The sequence below is a fragment of the Coffea arabica genome, chromosome 1e (genome assembly GCF_036785885.1).
Source record: "Coffea arabica cultivar ET-39 chromosome 1e, Coffea Arabica ET-39 HiFi, whole genome shotgun sequence".
Lineage (NCBI taxonomy): Eukaryota > Viridiplantae > Streptophyta > Magnoliopsida > Gentianales > Rubiaceae > Coffea > Coffea arabica.
This window is the reverse complement of record NC_092311.1, coordinates 56090828-56110053: the sequence shown is the minus strand read 5'-3', so window position 1 is coordinate 56110053 and position 19226 is coordinate 56090828. Positions and strand designations below refer to the sequence as shown.

Genomic DNA, 19226 nt, shown 5'->3' with positions numbered 1-19226 from the left:
TTTAAACTCTGGCATTCATCTTGAAGATTTGTAGGCAGAGAAGTTGGTTAAAGCCATCGAGCAATGCAATTAGTTTAGCCGCAAAGGTTGATAAAGGAAAAGAAGACAAAAGCATGCGCGCGATAAAGGAAAAGAAGACAAAAGCATGCGCGCGTATCCCAATTATGTGCTTGAGCATCAACTCCAAGATATTATCAACATAGGGTCTGTTTGGCACCCTAGTTTTTTACCAAGTTTTTTAGCTACTAGTTTTTTAACAACTTTTGCTACAGGAACCCCAAAAAACTTTTCAAAGTTTTTTACCTAAACACTTAAAAAATCTATACAAAAAAAATTTCTCAAAAATTTTTCTTTCTCCCTCACCCAACCCACCACACCAGACACCGCCTCCACCACCTCTCCCGGCGCCGATCACCTATTCCGGCACTGCCAGTAACCTCAAAATTTTTTTTTGAATTTTTGAGTCCCTCACCCTCAAAAATTTATTATATATATTATATATTTATAATATTATATATTTATATATTTATTTAAACATATTATAAATATTCTATTTTGTTTAAAAAATATTTTTACATATTTATATAAATATTATATACCATATAAATTAATATTAATATAAATATGTAATTATACATTTATATAAATATTATATATTATATATTTAATATATATATTACATATTATATATATTACACATTTATGTATATATATTTATGTATATTTATATACAATTATATTATGTATTATGTATAACATAATACATTTAACCATAATATTAACACACAATATTAATTATACATTTATACATAATACTAATACATTTATATATTTGTATTAATTATATTAATACATTTATACATAATATTATATATTTATATATTTATAATATATTAATTTATATATTTATATAATATTCATTTATAATAATATACAATTATTACATTTGTAGATATATTTATATTATGTATTATATATAATATAATACATTTATATATTTTTATATAACTATATAAATATATTTATTTATAAATGTATTATAAATGCATAAATATATATAAATATTTAAACAATAAAAATTATAAATTATAAACAATATTAATTATACATTTATACATTTATATTAATTATATTAATACAATTATACATAATCATCATATATATTTATAAATTATAATTTATACATTTATATAATATTCATTTATATTAATTATACATTTATACATTTATAAATATATGTATATTATGTGTTATATATAATATAATACATTTATATATTTTTATATACATATATAAATATATTTATTTATAAATATTTATAAATGTATTATAAATGCATAAATGCATATAAATATTTAAACAATAAAAATTATAAATTATAAATAATATTAATTATACATTTATACATAATCATCATATACATTTATAAATTATAATTTATACATTTATATAATATTTATTTATAATTTATATATTTATATTAATTATACATTTATACATTTATAAATATATGTATATTACGTATTATATATAATATAATACATTTATATATTTTTATATAAATATATAAATATATTTATTTCTAAATATTTATAAATGTATTATTAATGCATAAATGTTTAAAAATATAAAAATTATAAATTATAAAATACTCAAAAATATGTTTTAAAAATACCTCTAAAAATAATTCAAAAAACGTCTACAGTAACATTTCAAAAACTTCTACAAAAAAGTTTTTCACCTTATAAAAACTTCTACAAAATTTTTTTCAAAAACTTCTACAGTGCACTACAGTAAAGTTTTAGACAAACTCCCAAAAAACTCAGGTTCCAAACAGGCCCGTAATTTAACCAGCACAAAACTTCTCTCGTCACCAAAATTATTGTACATGCAAAAATAATTTACAGAGCAAATCTCTGCCAAAGACCAGAAACAAGAATCCTCATACGATGCGCAGCCAGCCTACTCATCTTTTGCTCCAGTAACATAATGACCTATTGCTAAAAATGGAGTGAGAGAGAGAGAGATTCTCACAATCCAAAATTGCGCCCAAATGTCATACTAACAATTTCAAGCTTTTCCTTCTTACAATTCCCACAGCAGAGGAAAAAAGATTCACTGGATAAAAATTGGATTAATTACGTGGCCAGAATATAGAAGTTGAAAAAAAGAGAGATAAATAAAAATAAAGGGGGACATCATATCTTTAAGAATTTCTTGTGAAACCAATCAGACAACCGGCACATCTTGGCCGAAAGCTCCTTGCTTCTCGCAAAGTAACTCTGACCATTCGTTAACATCACCCTGATATCATGCTTCAAAGAATCCAAGGTCCTGTAGTAGTTGTTTTCTAACCTTAACTTGATTACGTCAGGTGACAATGGAACAGGAAACCTGCAGCAGATACAACCCGCAGAAATTATAAATTTCCAATCCATCCACGGATTCTTTTTCCTTCTCTACTTTATATATCAATGACTAAAGCGCATACTAAACTTGGTCATCCATTAAATAAGGTGGGGTCATCATGTATATTCAATCAGGCTATATTTTTTCCCCCTTATCTTTAACATGTCCAAAAAGGCCGCCTTAAATCTGTTAACTTAGACTGCTGGTCTCAAAAGTCAAAATCAGAATTTTAAGAAACGTATGTCCATTTTGTCTAAACGCGCACTTGATCTGTCAATTTGACCCACCAGATATGTCATGGCCTAAATTAAACACACTGCTAAGAACTACAATCTTATGTGTCCTAGTTACCAAGTCAGACGCCTATTAAACAGTAGATGTGCCAATTTGTCCCATTTCCACCACTTCTCTAGTTCTCTTCCTTAGACCACTCCACTTTCAGTAAAAGAAAAGTTAAACAAGTCAGGCCGGGGAGACAAAGACCATGCATGACCTTTCATTCGACCATTTATCAAGCTTACTAGAACACATCCATCTTCGAGGCATAAGCATGTTACTAATTTTTGTCTCTCATGGTACCATCAAAAGGTAGAAGAAAGATGACTTGCAGCAAAAGAAAAAGGAAAGCCAAATAAGTATTACTTGTTTATAAAGTCATCCTTCTGAGAAACTTCATCCAACTTTAGAATCCCATATTGATCCTGAAAGAAAAAAGTGACAATAAGACCCTTGTACTGTAAACCAAACCAAACTTTTTTTGAAAGAACCAAACCAAACATTTGAAAATACCAAGGCTCAGTCAACATAAAAATATCAAACTGCAGCATTTATATATAACCAAGGAGAATTAATCACCAAGGAAAGATGAAAACCTGATTTCTGCTTGCAGATTGCAGTAATCTATTTACAGACGCCAGCATTTTGTTTCTTACTTCAGGATCAATACAGGGATGCTCACACTGACGGGATGGATCATGCATCTCCCAGGGACAATGAAGATGCAAATCTTCCGAAGCACTCTTGTATTTAATAACATATCTCTCCCATGGACTGTCAGGAAACTCCGAAGACTTGTCTTTAATGGAAATTATTCGACCATCCCACCAACTACCACCTTCCTCACTCTCATCCCTCCACCAAACCAAACATTTATCTCTACAGGTCCAGTTTCTATTCATAGAGGCTTCATACCATGTTCTTTCGACAACAAAATCAGGAAAATCAATCAGTTCAGGCAGGTTGAGTTTAAATTTATGTTCATTCACTTCTGATGAAGGGTCTATAAATTTAAGAGTAATTCTACAACCACTCTCCCCAGAACCTGCAATTGTTGAGTAATCCAGTTCTTCAACCAAACAAACTTCAACAGATCTAATATTTCCTCCATACCTCGTCCAAGGGGGTTGTTCTAATGAGTTAACAGACTTCATATATTCTTGATGACCCTAAAAATCAAAGAACAATCAACTATAAAATCATCTGAACTGCTAATTTGCTACAAAGAAAGAAACACAGGAAAAATAGTTCACTAACTAGATAGTGATACTAAAGCATCAGATTTCTAGCACGCGAAAACTATATACCTGTCTTAAGTACATTACTTCATCACCAAGTTGAGGGATGTAACGATACCCTTCCTCCTGCTCCGACAACAACAACCAATTTGATTTTTGCTGTAAAGCATGTAGTGCACTTCTGACTTCATTATTGTAGCCTTCTCCTTTGTTTCTAGCAGACCCATGGTTGCTGGTCTGTTTTGACATTGGCATCCCTCTCGAAGGAAGATGGTTAAGTGCTCCTCCAGATGGCTTCTCAATGCTTTTCTGCTTAAGAACACCTGTCTCCCTTGTCGTTGCCTTCAACCTCAAGGATCTTTTCCTACGCATTTCATCAGTAGCAATATCAGGAAATTCATCTCCCTTATAGATACTGGCACAAGTACCTTCGTATAATGCAGTTTTATAGTCTTCTGGCATACTGGGAAGATTATTCTGCTCCATAGGAAAGGAATGTCCAGATATCTTCTTTGATTTAATCTTTAGGATAGTTGGCTTTGGTTTTTTGATTTCATTTAAACCACCGGAGTGGTTTTTGCCATCAACCAAATCACAATTTCTACATGGATAAGTATCAGAAATGTTCTCTCCTCCTTTCCCAAGATTTTGGTCAATAACTTTTACACCATCTGCATCCTCTGATACACTAGCCTCACGCTCTTGCTTCTCATTGTAAGCCTTACTTAACGGCTTATGGTTTACAATTTCCAAACCAGCTCGAAAATTGCTGCAGTCATCCTCAGGTTTGATACAATGTTTGATGCTACAGGTCTCAGAGTGGCAATTGGAACTCAATTTGCTACCATAGCATAAATCTGCAGGCACTGGATGAGGTGAACGCATCCAGTTTGTTGACTGAACTTTCGCCTCCCCCAAATGAACTTTGGTTTGCTCACAACCTGCAATTGTCGTCAAGTCCTCCTCAATGTTTTCAAGTTCTTTACCTTCCAGAAGTTTAGTTACCCCAGTGTAAGAAGAACCTGAATCTTTTGAAGGATATGATGCTGTGACAGTATGGTCAGCACTTTGGCTTCTGATATGTTCTGGCGGCAAAGATTTCTTAGAGTTGTTAAGGGTGAGCTTCAAAACCAACTTTTTCTTGTTTCCCACATTTGTTGGAGGGCACGTGACTGCAGTCTCGGACTCATTTAAAGATCCTTGATCCCCAGCCAAATACCTCTTCACATTGGGCAGATAGTCAACAGGTTGCTGGGTCTTGATGTTTGTACTGAGGAACGATGAATTGTTTCCTGATGAATCACCTTCTGGGCTCTCATCCTCTTCTCCATCAGTAGAAATTTCAGAAATATGTGAAAAACCATTAATTGCATTCCTTGCCGCTAAACGTTGTGACCTCGTTAATTTCACTTCCGCAGATTTCCTCTTTGAAGTATATTTTCGGCCACTTCTTGACCTCTTTGTTCTTTTACTCTTAGACAAGGGGACATCATTCCCATGCAAAATCCTCTTCTTAACATGCCTCCCAGATGTAGACATTGGCTCAACCTGAAATTAAAGCAAGATTATTATGTAGCCAGTACAAAAGAATAGCAACTGATTTCTGAAAATTGTATCTTACTTCTGACAAGGATTTTTTCCTTATTGATCTGCGAAGACCATCTTTCTGACTCCTTCCCACTGTATTTTCTTCACTACATTCTGGATCACTAGATGAATTGTCACTTGAATGCTCCTCCTCATCTTCACTAGTATATTCGTCAGTAATGTAGTATTCTGAGTCTGTCTCATTGTGTATGACATCATTTTCTGGTTCCAAATACATCATATCCGCAAACTCAGGCACTGGCTCAACCACCAAGTCCAAGTCAGCCAAAGGTAAAACTTGGTACTCTTGCCCCAAACCAATATCTGGACCAACAGCAAGTTTAGAAGATGAAGGACGCCACTCAATATTCAGTGCACCTAGTCGACGACGCTGGTATGCACTCTGGTAAGGTTCTGGATAAGGAATCATGCCTGACCATCCCAATCAAAGAAAGTTCATGCCCACACCAGAAGATCAAATTTCCAAGGAAAGCCATAGAGATAATAAACCACAACATACTTGAGTCACAAAGAGGGTCCTGGATATTCCTATTATACAGAACAACTTGTGTCTCCTGCACGAGGTAAAACATACATCTGGTATTAAGTTATATATAAAACTAACAGAATATAATGCCAACATGCACTTAGCATTGCTTTTACACAAAATCTATGCCAAAAGTCAATAAACCTGATCAAGAGTATTGCCATGAGTATCCTGGACAAGAGGGCGGTAATCTCCAAGGAAGAACTGTTAGACAGATTACAGTGAGAACCATCATATAGAAGTTGTTCATGTCTTGAGTCATCACTGAAGAAACGACTGCACTTCAAATACCTACCTGATCATACTTAGCATCCTTCTGCGCTTCGCCTTGGCCTGTGTTTAGCAAATATATCTGTCCAACATCGTCTGAGAGTACAATCGATGTTCCATCTCTAAGTTACAAAGGAAAAACATGTCTTACTAGAAGCCAAAGCACTGCAAATTTAAGTTAGCAGAACTACAGATGCCTATCCAGCTAACTAGCATGGCAGAAGAAACTGTGCAGTATACCAAGTTTTCTTAAATGTTGAGAAAGGAACAAGGAATGCCAAAGGTTATCGCACAAATCGGAAGGATATTGTACTATGTTTAAAAGGAATTATATTCTGTTTATCATCATTTAGTAACAGAAAAACACTAAAACCAAAGATACAGTTTTCATGAATTAAACATAAAGAGATAAATGCAAGGTCATTCACAATAACTTACTGTGAAAACTTCCCATCAACCAATTTAAAACGTCCAATCTCATATGTCCAAATAGGAATGCCTTCCCATATCTGAAAAGAGCATGAAAGAGGTATCGATAAGAAAGAAGTCATTCATAGTACGGTAGTGGGAACTTCAAAGAGATAGCATGGAGAGAGAGAGAGAGAGAGAGAGGGTTGGAGACTTACATCCCAAACAATAGTTTTTCCATCATACCCAGCGCTCATTGCAATTCTGGGATTGAAGGGATGAACATCCAGAACATAAGTCTGCAAAAGATACAGAGATAAAGCACGAATTTAGTATCAAGTCCAGCAGCTGCTGTCATGTAAGCAACTTTTCTCTTCGGCATATGTTTTTGACCCTCTGAGATGGCAATTACTCAAACAAGTGTTATCATGAAGGATGCACATGGCAATATTGCATTGGAATGGCACAGTTGTCTACTTTGCTTCTCATTTAAGCCACAATGCATCTTATTGCAAGTTTTGGACGCATTTTGTTGTGGTACTAACTTGCTTTTTCCAAATAATCTGCACTTGACAAAATTTGAGGGATAACTGTAACTCAGCTTCATAAAGTTTAGGGTCCACTTACAGATGCCGTGTGACCAGTCAAGGAATGTACCAAGCTACCATCACTAGCATTCCAAACGCATATTCTATTATCTGCATAGGACCATAAATTTCCAAATCACAAACTTAAAGATCCAGAATGAATAAGAATAAGGTATGATTGCACAACATAGTGCAAATAATTAAACAAGCAGTAATTGCTACATTAGGAACATAGCAATGTAAATGCCAGAAAAGTTTCCAAAGGCTGCAAATCCACAATGGTAAAGGAACTAGATACCTGACTAAACTGACAATTTTTTACCAAAAAAAAAAAACACTGACAAGCAAAATTTGTCTAAAGATGCAAGACAAAGAACTTGCATACATTCTTTTCCTCACTCTGAGATTTTTCTTATCTGAATAGTCTTTGAATGGGCCACTTGCCTTAGCATGAAGTTCTAGGTGCAAGTTGACAGTCTACTGCCTACCAGGAAAGACTGTAATTCCTAACATTTAGAAGGTAGATAGAATAGTGGGATCACTCCAACTTTTATATAGTTGAAACCAGAACTAAGATTTCATATTTTAAGATAGACCAATACAGAAATGTGGGGAGTCAATCAAAAGAAGAAGTAAATGACAAGCAATCAGACGTACAAGAACAAACTTCTCATGGGAAGAGGGGGAAGATTGATATACACCAGATAGTAATCTGGACCCCCCCCCCCCCCCCAAAAACACAAAAAAAAAAACCAAAATTTTGGAAAGAAAAGAAGGTTATTAATAACCAATCATCATCTAGACCAAAACTTCTCAAGGGTAGGCAACAATTCTCATTTTAGTGGTCAACTTGCATAAAGTAAATGCAGGTTTCGTACAACTTTGACCATGTTGTACGTCAAATTAAACTCATGAATATCTTTCCAAAAGCCAATCATCACAATGCTAATAGAAAAATGCTAGGAAGGAAACAAAATGACAAGATCCTTATTTTGTTGGATGAAGAAATACACCACAAAACATATACTTATCCCAGAGTTTCACCACAACATTCTCAAATGCGTTCATTTCAGTGAATGACAGATGTAGTTTAATGAATGTAAGAAACTCTAGATAGCCAAGTTTAAACAGAATTCCTTAAGACTGGACATTCTGGCCACCAGTTTCAATGAACAACAAATCAATGTACAGAATTCAGTTAACACAACAGTTGCATAGACATCAATGAACTCCTCTGCTTATAATAATTATCAGACTTTAGCATGATGACCTGGATTGCGCAAAGTTAACCAGGAAAACTAGCTGCTATTCATCACTTTTCACGAGTTTATAGTCAAGGATATTTGAATTCAGATACTCTAAGTAAGCTCACAGATGAAAAAAATTTTAAAAAGCAAAAAAAAAAAAAAAAAAAAGAACTACAAAATATGAAACTACACGTAGGGTGCCTCAATAGTGACAGAATGATACTCCGATGCATAAGAAACAAGAGACTCCTGCCACTACATAATTGAATTAAGGTATAATTCGAGTTATAAAGCTAGGAATTCCTGGTTCTGAATGGAGCATCATAAAATTTCTCCAACAAAGCTTGCCCTAATCCAAAGAAAGGCTAATGTGACTAGAAGATCGCTTTCTTAACTACTGTTCCATTTGAACCATTATTCATCCCAATTGAAATGCACTGGTAAATTAGGCACATGAAAGACTTTAATCTCATGGGACACAAGATAGAAGCGAGTGGCCTAAGATCGTCATAGTCTTTCACTCCCACCATCACAATCATAAAGAGAACATAATAGTCTAACTCATAATTGCACAGAGAGTACAAATTATTATGCAGAAGAAGTATAAGCACATAATAACTACAGCAATTAACCGCCCAAAAGAAAAGGAAATGCATGCAAACAAAGATACACACAAAAATATACAAAGCATACCCATAATAGCAGCCAGCACAAAGCGATTATCCAGGCTCCACACTATCATATTAACACCACGAGGAGTTGGAAGAAATCTCTGGCGTGGACCTCCTCGGGGAGGTTGGGGGGGCATCGGTGGAGGAGGAACTTTTAGATGGTATGCTCGTATCCAACGTCCCACTTTACCCTAAAGTTGCAAATCATGATTGAAAATAAGAAAAGTCATCAGTGGTCAAAGCATCAAATATCACAATTAGTTATACCTGCCTTTTGACCTAATCATGCTACAATGACATGCATGGATAGCTGAACAATACTAGTGCTGTTGTTAGAAACAGAAAACAAAGAAAAATTATGGATGACAAATAGTCAAAGGAACTAAATGAAACTGGCAGAGGGTCGTTTTCTCCAAAGCCTCACCAAGCTAAAGCCCCTGTCCTGATATCGGCCACAAAACAAAGAACACCCAAAATAGCAACTCTAAACTGTTGTTGTATCTTACCACAAACCAACACCATCCTAACTTCCCCACAGCCTCCCAAAAAACCCAAAATTGCCATTGCTGACACCCACCTCCACCCTTCTCCAAGCCTCTTTCAAACTCAAAAGTGAGTAAGATACAGTATCATTCAACATCCCCAGCTTAAAAACCAGAGCAGCCTCCAAATAGCATCCACCATACCTATGTCGCCACTTCATCCAAGTTACGCAATTCCCCTTCAAAATAAGTCCACTTATACACCTCTCAACCACCCCCCCGGGGCCACCCCAACAAAAAATAAATAAATAAAGAAAACCCAACTATTCCTTGCTGCTAAATCCTTTCATAGTGTCGACAATCTCGTTTGCAATCTCAATCACCACCAATAGTGAAGTTGAATTCTTTAAGTAAGAAGATGGAGCTATAAGTTGCCCGTGCAATCTTGGAGTTTCTGTTTCATATACAAAACAACAGTGTTTGGGTAGCCATGCAAGTTTGTGGGTGCAAAGAATTTACAGAAAAAGAAGAAGACAATAAGGAACTCAGGAAGAGGGTAAAAATGGTGACTTGTAGCAAACGTACACGGTCAAACATTTCTTCATAATGAATGTGATATTCCAAGATTTTGCTTTTTCTAGTTCAGAAATTTCTCTACCGTGGTAATTATACAATGACATCCACCGAGATCATGGAGCCTATATGAATCTTTCTGGAACTTTTTAACTTTCATCACAGTAATAAAATGATTTCATAACAGTATAAGATGTTCTATTGTATGATTATTATGTGTCCATTTAGAAGCACATTGGCTTTTGGTGTAGTGCTTCTCACATTTAAGAGCTCCAACTTAAGATTTCTCAGAAACCACATCTATGCTGAATAACCAACCTAAGTTAATAAAAATGTCAAAGAGCACTTTTAAAGATACTTCTAAGGGTCAGAGAAGCATTGCACATCCCTACAGGTCCATTGATAATCTGAATGTAATTTCTCAAATGTCAGAGATTCCAGTAGTAATTTGAATAAATTCCAGCAAGATGTAGTTGTTATTGACAAAACAGTTAAGATTAACCAAACACAATGCAGTCCACAACAATATAGATACATACATACATACGTATTTATGTATGTATACATATGTGTGTGTGTATATATGTCCACACATACATGTACACACACACTTATACATACATACACACAACATACATATATAAATGTGTGTGTGTGTGTATACACACACACACGCATATATGGAAAGAGGTAGGGGAAGCTAAAATTGAAGACTTGCACCAAATGTCATCAAACTTTCAGTCATAGTAAGAGTGACCTGAGATCTGCGTGATTTAGGGGTCCAAATAATAGCACTGCCATCACGGGAGCAGGTAACAATGTTGTCGTGACTAAACCTGATGATTTAGAATGTGCGTAGCACATATATTTGCAGATGAAAGAAATAAATAAGCAAAACAGCTTCAATAAGAATGCATACTCAAAAGGAAGGAAATCTGAGATTACAAGTAATCACAGACCAAGAATTTTTAAATTTTGGAATGTTCTCCTCAGTTGAAAAATCAGATGCTGAAGACCTGGAAGCAACAGCACAGCTACTGCACATAAACCAGCCAGTGAGACCCAGAGTTTTTTTTTTTTTTTTTTTTTTTGGGTATGAGAGAAAGTCTTTCCTACGAGAGAAAACAACTACTACTAACCTGAATTGCACATAGTTGACATCATTCTCATGGCCAGCTAGCAAATCAATCTCATGACTAGGTTGCTCTGGATCATCTGAATTGGATTTACAAGCACTCCACACCTAGAAACAGCCATGTATTAGGGCACTTCAATCCAAATACATCCATTGGAATTCTCTGCTTACTGATAAAGACTATACATGATCATGTAAAACAACAGTCCAAAATGCACATAGATTTTTATTATGTGTCTGGTATTTTTGAAAAATTCACTCTTCTTAAGTGCCCGTAACAGGTGCACAAATTATTGTCAATGCAGATGAGTTCCACATCTTAAATACTCAAATAGAACTTTAAAAAATATGGAGAACAAATTTTTAGCTGTTCAATAAATATGGAATATCAAAGTCTTGTTGAGCATTAGACTAGACAAGTACAATGTTTCACATGTAGATTAGCATCTATCTAAAAAGAAACAAGTAAACATGCACATATAGGTATCCAACACATACAGTTGCTTTAAATTTCCTGAAAGACATCTACAATGGGTGATTTTACATGAAGTGTTCTTAAAGCAGGGCATTAGAGGTATTCCAGCCATTTTGACCAAGGATTAAGGAACCAGCTCGATGGCTGGTCCAATGCACCAGAATACAAAGTGCATGCATTTTCTCTTCAGATTTGGGCTTCAAAATTCCAGTAAAACATTGCCTAGAATTGCAAGATTTACATGTTGCGTTTCCTGACTTCTCTTCAACTAGATTTATTCCCAAGTTTCACAACTACTGAAGCCAAACTAGACAGTTTTCTATTTACTTAATCTGGCTACATGAAAGCATAGAATACATAAGCCTCTTTTATCTTTGTACCCTAGCATGAGTATCAGAGCTTCCAGTGACAAAGACAGTTCCATTCGCATTGTAGGCACAGCATAAGATTTGATGGCACTGGGATACATTACTTGAGGAAGGCACATTAGCCAAAGGGAGGCTGCTTGTCTTCCCTGCATCAATTCTTAGGACAATGAACACTCTGGCAACCAATTGGCATAGAAAATACAACTAAGAAATAAAAGAGTAGTCTTCTAACCAGAAACAACTTCCAATGGCGTTGGCAAGTAAACACGTGGACTACAATCTGAGGATCTTGCATCCCAGATCCTGCAAGTCCCATCATCTGAAGACCTACAGAGATTAAAAACCAGCAAAGACAATGAAACTCATGTGAGCCAGACCAATTACCTTCCAAGCATCAGTTTGTTTTTCAGCAGATAAATTTCAATCAAAGTAGAATTGTTCACACATGATAATTTTCTAAAGAAGATGCCACCGCAAAAGCACATGCTTCCAGAATAGTACAGTTGAAAGTAAATGGCACTGAACACCTTGCCCAACCACACATTGTCATCCATGAAGTGTCAAAATGAGAACTATCTCACTGCAGGCATAAGACAAGCACCAGATAGATAAAGTAAAGGAGGCAGCCTATGTGAGCCCAACTGCTCTGTGTGGGTGTGTGTGTGTAAAACAGATAGAGACAGAGATATATAGATAGAAAGATAATTAGATAGACAACTAGATAGATTTTGACAAAAAAAAAAAGAGAGATAGACAACTAGATAGATAGGCAGGTAGGTGGGTATATAGATAGATAGTCAGAGAGAGAGAGGATTCAGAATAAATCTGAAGAAAGACTAATTCCAAAGATGGTCAATACTTCAATTTCAACACAATGTACACATCCAAAAGCACATTATGAAAGTCTTGATAACGTCGCTGAGCTAAAAGATAACATGCAACAATAGTGCTTACAAGGAATGAATCCGAAACTAAACAATCATGATAAGAAATGGAAACAAGTTGCAAGAGCTAGAACTCCTTTAGTATTACTCTGACCAAATAGGTGCCGAGATGAACCAGTTGTACATTTTGACATAGTCATTTATCCACATCTTATTGCATTTCTTAAGGATAAGAATTGACACAACTATCTATAAAAATCAACCATTTAAAAGCCTGGAATGAAACACTAAGAAATGTGAGCCAACAATACTCAAATTCAGGTCCTAATTCCCGCAAGTCTTTCCTGTTCTTGTGAGCCTAAAGTTTAATACATCTCCTAGGAAGTTTGCATGGTTTGTCTATAACTAACAGTAAGGATCTAAGATCCACCAGAGAGGATGCTCTATCACAGCATCCAAAGGCATCTAGTATTGACTGAAGGAAGAAAATCACAAGGATCTACCAAAGTGAGATTAGATTAATCATCAAAAATGGAAAAGAAATCAGGAACAGAGATTAAATCAGTCAGAAGGGCTCACGATAAAAGTTGATAGACAGAGCTAGGCCTGGGACTGAATGCAATGGCAGTAACAGCTCCTGTATGTCCTTGCAGAACTGAAATTGGAAATCCATCTGGCAATCGCCACTGTAGTACACAAGACAAACTACTTTGAAAAAAGTGAAGGATGGCAGATCTCTTTGTTGAGCAAAGATAGATCACTCAAATAGAGAAGAAACTTACAACACGAATGCTGTAGTCATTGGAAGCAGATGCTACTAATATATTGTTTGAGCTAACAGCTAAGTCAGTTATGTCACCCTTTAATAAGAAAAACAAACGAGTTAAATCACTATGAGAACATATAATTGGATCAAACGCAAACCAGGAGTCAAAAAAACTTCAGCAAAGTATTTCACATCCACGTCATCCAACTTACTTCATGACCTCGACAACTGGCTAGACAAAATGCAGTTTCCATGGACCATATCTTGACAAGACGATCATCTGACCCAGTAATGACATATCTTCCAGAGCGATCAAATATTGCTAGAGTACAAAGAAGTTGTCAATAGAATTGCTTTATATAGATTAGCATTATTTGCTAACATCAAAATACTAAAGAAGCTCAGAAGGAGAGACAAGCAGTGCAAGGAGCCAATATGTGAAAGTTTAACATTCAAAATCCTAACAATACGTCATTTTCATAGACAATATGATTTCAAGAGATATAAGATGTTCATGCAAAGATCAGAATAGAGGTATCACACCACAATACACAGCATCTCTGTGTCCCCTTAGTTTCTTTATATTTTGCATCTTCTGCACCATCATTGACGGCTTAGCTACAGCATAAGAGGCAAAGCGAACTGATGGAGCCCGATGGTGTTTTGAAAAACCACCCCCAATTTCTCTCAAACTTAGTCCACGGACCTGATCTGCCAGCATGTGAGGCCAACGGAGATAAGAAGCAACATGTTTTACTTGCTTGCTGACACTATTTCTATCACCTGTAGAAACAGTACAGCCACATTTTACATACTTATAAGACTAGCAAAACACATTGTCAGAACAAAGGCCAAATATCTTATTGGAAATACTTATCAAGTACATTAAAGAGAAGAAATAGACAATTATGTCCTACAAGAAACCATAGCGAAGAAACGTGCATATAGGGCCAGCAATGGACACGAGGAATTCCAAGCTACCAGCTACTAAGGCAGCCTTCCTATGGCTGCTCAAGATATGCAAGGAACAAAGAACACTAGTAGGAACTATATTAAGCCACATAATTTCTATTCAACCTCTATCCTACTCTATTCTGTGCTCTCCCTTATTCTTTACATGGTACAGAAAATCGGACAACATTAAATTCAGCCAGCACTAAACAGCCCCTAGTCCATGAAAACTTTTGATATTACCCAAGGAATCATCCAACATGAGATCAGCCCCCACACTGCAAAAGAGTGAGGATTGTAATAAATGATTGGAAATAATGGTTTAAAGTTCAACAAGTTTCTTATAGAGGGATATCCAAAAACCATCCTTAACAAGCAACTACCAAGCCCAAAAAATTTCCCTCTACATATTCTTACTTTATCTGCTATTGCAGAGAAAAAATCTAAGCAATGATGCAATTCAGTATCAACTAAGTGAATTTACACATCTGTGCTGCAGTCTTGTGGGCGTGTGTGTGTATGGCACGTGTGTGTGTGAGGGGGAGAGAGACAAACAGACATGCACACACAGAGGGAGAGAGAAAGAAATACAGGAAAGCTACATACTGCATAAAAGAGAAAAGGAGCCAGTTCCAAGAAGAGTGGGCACATCACTAGCACTTGGAACAGTTCTTCCAACAATGCAAGGTAATGGAGTCGAAGTGCTCAACATCAGTTGTCTAAGCAGCTTTACCAGGTGATCATCTTCAATGTGAGGAAACCTGATTGTCATAGAAATTCAAAGATTATACCTTCCCGAAACTGATATCAAAAGAATGGAAAAATGGCTGTTCTCTTCAGGAGTTTCTTTGTACTATTCTTCTTTTACAATTGATTCAAGATCCAAGAAATTGCTCAAGGATAGAAATTGTATATTACCAAATACAACTTTGCAAACGCAGGCAAAAAGAAAAAGAATAAATTTTACAGCAATGGCCCAAATTCCACAGCAGTACCAGTATTTCAATATCAGAAATGGTTTCTAGAAGATTTGAAATAAATATTTTGTCCCCCCCACTCCCCCCAAAAAACGTAAGGCTTTAACATGCATTATGACATAACTTGAAATGGCAAACAGTAGTAGAATGATAAAAAGGAACAATAGCAGCATCTTGGATGAATCACGTACTATATCTCTAAAAGAGATACAAGTTTCAAGCAACACAAAAACAGTGTCTATCAATTGCACACTAATTCAGAAAAGGCTACCAATAAACAATCAATGAACATTTACCTCTTGACTAGATTATCATAGTTTAAAGGGAAAGATACGCCATCATCATTTTCATGACCGCTTTGTGCTCCGCTTCTTGAATACCAAGCATGATATCTCCTTGGTAGAAGTTCATGTTCTAAAAGTTCATCTAAAATTTGTGTAAAAGTTTTTTGGCATGGCCCAGTTGATAAAAATCGCATAATCAGAAAATAAACTTCTCTAATGTCAACATCTACATTCGCTGCAGCAAGATGATTATCAGAACCCTCCTGCTCTTCCAATCGAGAGACTGCATGGACCTTATTAACAAAATTCAAAGGGGCCATTTTTGTAGAAGGCACGTCACTCCAAGATGGGCACTTCTGAAAATCCATACACTATCATAAGCAGAACCATAAAAGCAAAAATAAATTAAGAATATGCCTTTCATAATGTGAACTTCTCATAGCTAAAGAAGCACTAAATTCAAAACAATGATACCATGTGATCAATAATGAAGGGTTTTTGTAATTTAGCAGTTAACAGGTGCTCAAATGCTCCACGTCATAGCAAAGTAGCATTTTCAGCGAACCAAAAAGAAATTAAGGTTGGAAAGTCGGTGCTTACATATCTACTTAAAATCTTCTCAAGGGAAAAAAAAACAATGTCTGCGCATTGTACTCGAAATAACAGTTTAAAGGAAAAAAGTAATGATCAAGAGTTCCATACCAGAGTACAGGCTTGTGAAGGAAAAGAAAGGATGTTCTCATCTCATTGAATGGTTTCTAAGAGTAGCAAAGGAATAACCTAAATTGAACAGTCAATCATCTGCTTACAAGACAACCCTAAACCCTATTATCTTTCCCAGCTTCAGAATGAAAGACCTTTAAACCCAATTCATTGTAGTCCATGAGATAATTCAAGCTACCAATATGAACATATAGACACAAATTCTTATTGGCTTGCTAAACATGCATATGTATATGAACATTGTCGTTCATAGTTTCAGTCTTCGTACTTACAAAACAATCCCTGCATATAAATCTAATCATCCCTTTTTCAAGTTTATCCATCTTCATCCATGAGCAGCATTAGTCAAAACAAAGAATGAGCTAAACTATTAGCAGGAGTAGAAACTACAGCTGTTAAGAAATACCAAACGCATAGGAACTGGCCAATATAAAATCTTTCCCTTGAGCTCAGAGGAACTCAACTATCATTCAAGTGATTAAAAAGGACCAAAAAAAAAAGAGTGCTAGTAACTTACTAGATGAAACAGGAAAGACAAATGGATACCTCAATCACAATTCAGCTGCCGTCAAGCAAAAATTGAAGTTAAACAACCAATGCGCTACACATGAATCTTAAGTTAAAACCTACTTTGACAGGCTGGAAAAGTTAACCACCGACCCAGACTAGAAATAAATGATAGAGGACGAAGAAAATGGAAAAAGAAAAGAGCACAGGCGAGGGGAAAAAAAAGGAAAGTTAGATTGTCCAAAATGTATCCAAGATACCGGGAGAAGAAGTTAAATCAGTAGCCAAAGAACCCTAATTTCCATTCATGAAGAGTTACTGATATAAGGCAAATTGGAGAAGGAAAAAAGAAAAGAAATGAGGAAGAAGATGCTTCAGATGCTGTGGTTGAATAATTTCTCATACCTTTCTCTACAAGAATAGTTGGTGAAAGGGAGAAAAAGATGGTTGAATTGATATTGGTGTTTCTTTAGCATCCGAAAACAAGCTTGTTCAGATGAACGCAGTAAACACCTCTCTCCTCACCTCGTCTTTTTTAGCCATGTCCGTCCATCTCTCTATGGATACAACAAATAGCGTACGGGTTTTTGCCCACAGAGAGAGAGAGAGAGGTCTCGTGAGAGACGGCGCAAAAGGGGAGTGGGTTCAGATTTATTTGGAAATAATCGTAATAGGAAAAATGTTATTTGCACCTCCATCTTTTCTCATTTGCAGTTTTGCTGCTTTTGCACTCCCATTATTATTTTAATTATATAACAGTTTTCATTTTAATTATATCATTTTATATGCAAATAACAAAAAAAGAGTGTAAGTAAATATTTGGGTTAATCACATTTTGTCCCCTTAAAGAATACCTCATTTCTCTGTTTACCCCCTAATCTTTAATTTTACTCACTTAACCCCCTTTAGGACAAAATTGCCCTTGCATTATTTTGACTTTTCATTTACTTTATTTTTCTTTTTTCTATTTCTTTTTCTCTTTCTTCTTTCTTTCATCCTTCCCAATACAAATTTCATTTTAATGAAAATTTTTGTTTTGAGTTTGTAATTGCATATTTCTGAGTAAAAGTTTAAAAGACATCAAAAACTAATTTTGATTTTTTGTATGATGCCACGTGTTACAAATTTCAATTGATGATTATTAATCAAGTCACAATTTCATCTTAAGATATTTTCTTGGGAATAAAATGAGAAACTAGAAAGGAAAGAGGAAAACCGAAAATTAAAAGAATTGAAAGGCTAAAAAAACTGTATTTTAGGAAAGTGATTTGAATATTTTTTTAATCATTTAAGGAGAAGATAGATCTCTGCAATTTCTCTTTTTTAATTTTAATCATTAAGGTGAAGATTTTTGTGGGAAAGAGAAAGAATTAAATAAAGAAAAAAGAGAAAAATAAATAAAACAAAGGAAAACAAGATAAATGAAAAATCAAAATAATGCAATGGCAATTTTGTCCTAAAGGAGGTTAAGTGAGCAAAATTAAAGTTTAGAGGGTAAACTGAGAAATGAGGTATTTTTTAAGGGGATAAAATGCGATTAACCCTAAATATTTTCTTAATAATAATAAGAGCCTCTTCAACGAGTGCTCAATGGATTTCAAGCGTTCATATTTTAAAAAAGTAACGCTGATTAGAAAAATCATATAAATGTAAAATAAAATAATAATTATTAGTATACGAGTTCATATAATAAATTAAGTGTGATCTAAATACACTTACCTATATCTATGCAATATATAATACCTAAGTAATGGCATTTGGTGTAAATACTTTTGTCATCTTTGAATTTTTTATTTTACTCTTATTAAGATTACTTTTTATGCTAATCACATTTCACTAATATAAAAAACACCCTAATTAT

General features: G+C 35.0%; 1 protein-coding gene across 6 annotated transcripts; it reads right to left on the bottom strand.

Annotated features, from left to right (window-relative positions):
* Positions 1 to 1822: 1822 nt before the first annotated feature.
* LOC113735620 (uncharacterized) lies at positions 1823 to 18037 on the bottom strand. Of its 6 annotated transcripts, none has more exons than XM_027262631.2 (24): positions 17771 to 18037; positions 16148 to 16491; positions 15481 to 15635; positions 14467 to 14706; positions 14136 to 14245; positions 13940 to 14017; positions 13737 to 13843; positions 12506 to 12600; positions 12286 to 12419; positions 11435 to 11538; positions 11255 to 11332; positions 11053 to 11131; positions 9263 to 9431; positions 7363 to 7433; positions 6954 to 7034; positions 6766 to 6836; positions 6353 to 6449; positions 6202 to 6261; positions 6031 to 6085; positions 5545 to 5942; positions 3993 to 5471; positions 3282 to 3854; positions 3052 to 3110; positions 1823 to 2394 (listed from the first exon to the last, which is right to left on the bottom strand). In XM_027262631.2, exons 2-24 carry the CDS (start codon positions 16453 to 16455, stop codon positions 2199 to 2201), a joined length of 4797 nt encoding a protein of 1598 aa, XP_027118432.2. In that variant the 5' UTR covers positions 16456 to 16491; positions 17771 to 18037; the 3' UTR covers positions 1823 to 2198. The 6 variants fall into 6 exon arrangements, with proteins under 6 accessions (XP_027118432.2, XP_071922812.1, XP_027118419.2 ...); XM_072066711.1 differs by having other exon boundaries at positions 11255 to 11329; positions 17771 to 17990; XM_027262618.2 differs by having other exon boundaries at positions 16148 to 16506; positions 17771 to 17983.
* Positions 18038 to 19226: the final 1189 nt, after the last annotated feature.

What these genes read in the sequence shown, in the direction of transcription:
- LOC113735620 (XM_027262618.2), bottom strand. Translation starts at nt 16,503, where the DNA reads ATGGATTTTCAGAAGTGCCCATCTTGGAGTGACGTGCCTTCTACAAAA. An exon ending in TCTGTCTATCAACTTTTATC is followed by an intron (nt 12,601 to 13,736) that starts GTGAGCCCTTCT and finishes TAATCTCTGTAG; the next exon opens with GTCTTCAGATGATGGGACTT. An exon ending in GGAAAAAATCCTTGTCAGAA is followed by an intron (nt 5,472 to 5,544) that starts GTAAGATACAAT and finishes CTTTAATTTCAG; the next exon opens with GTTGAGCCAATGTCTACATC.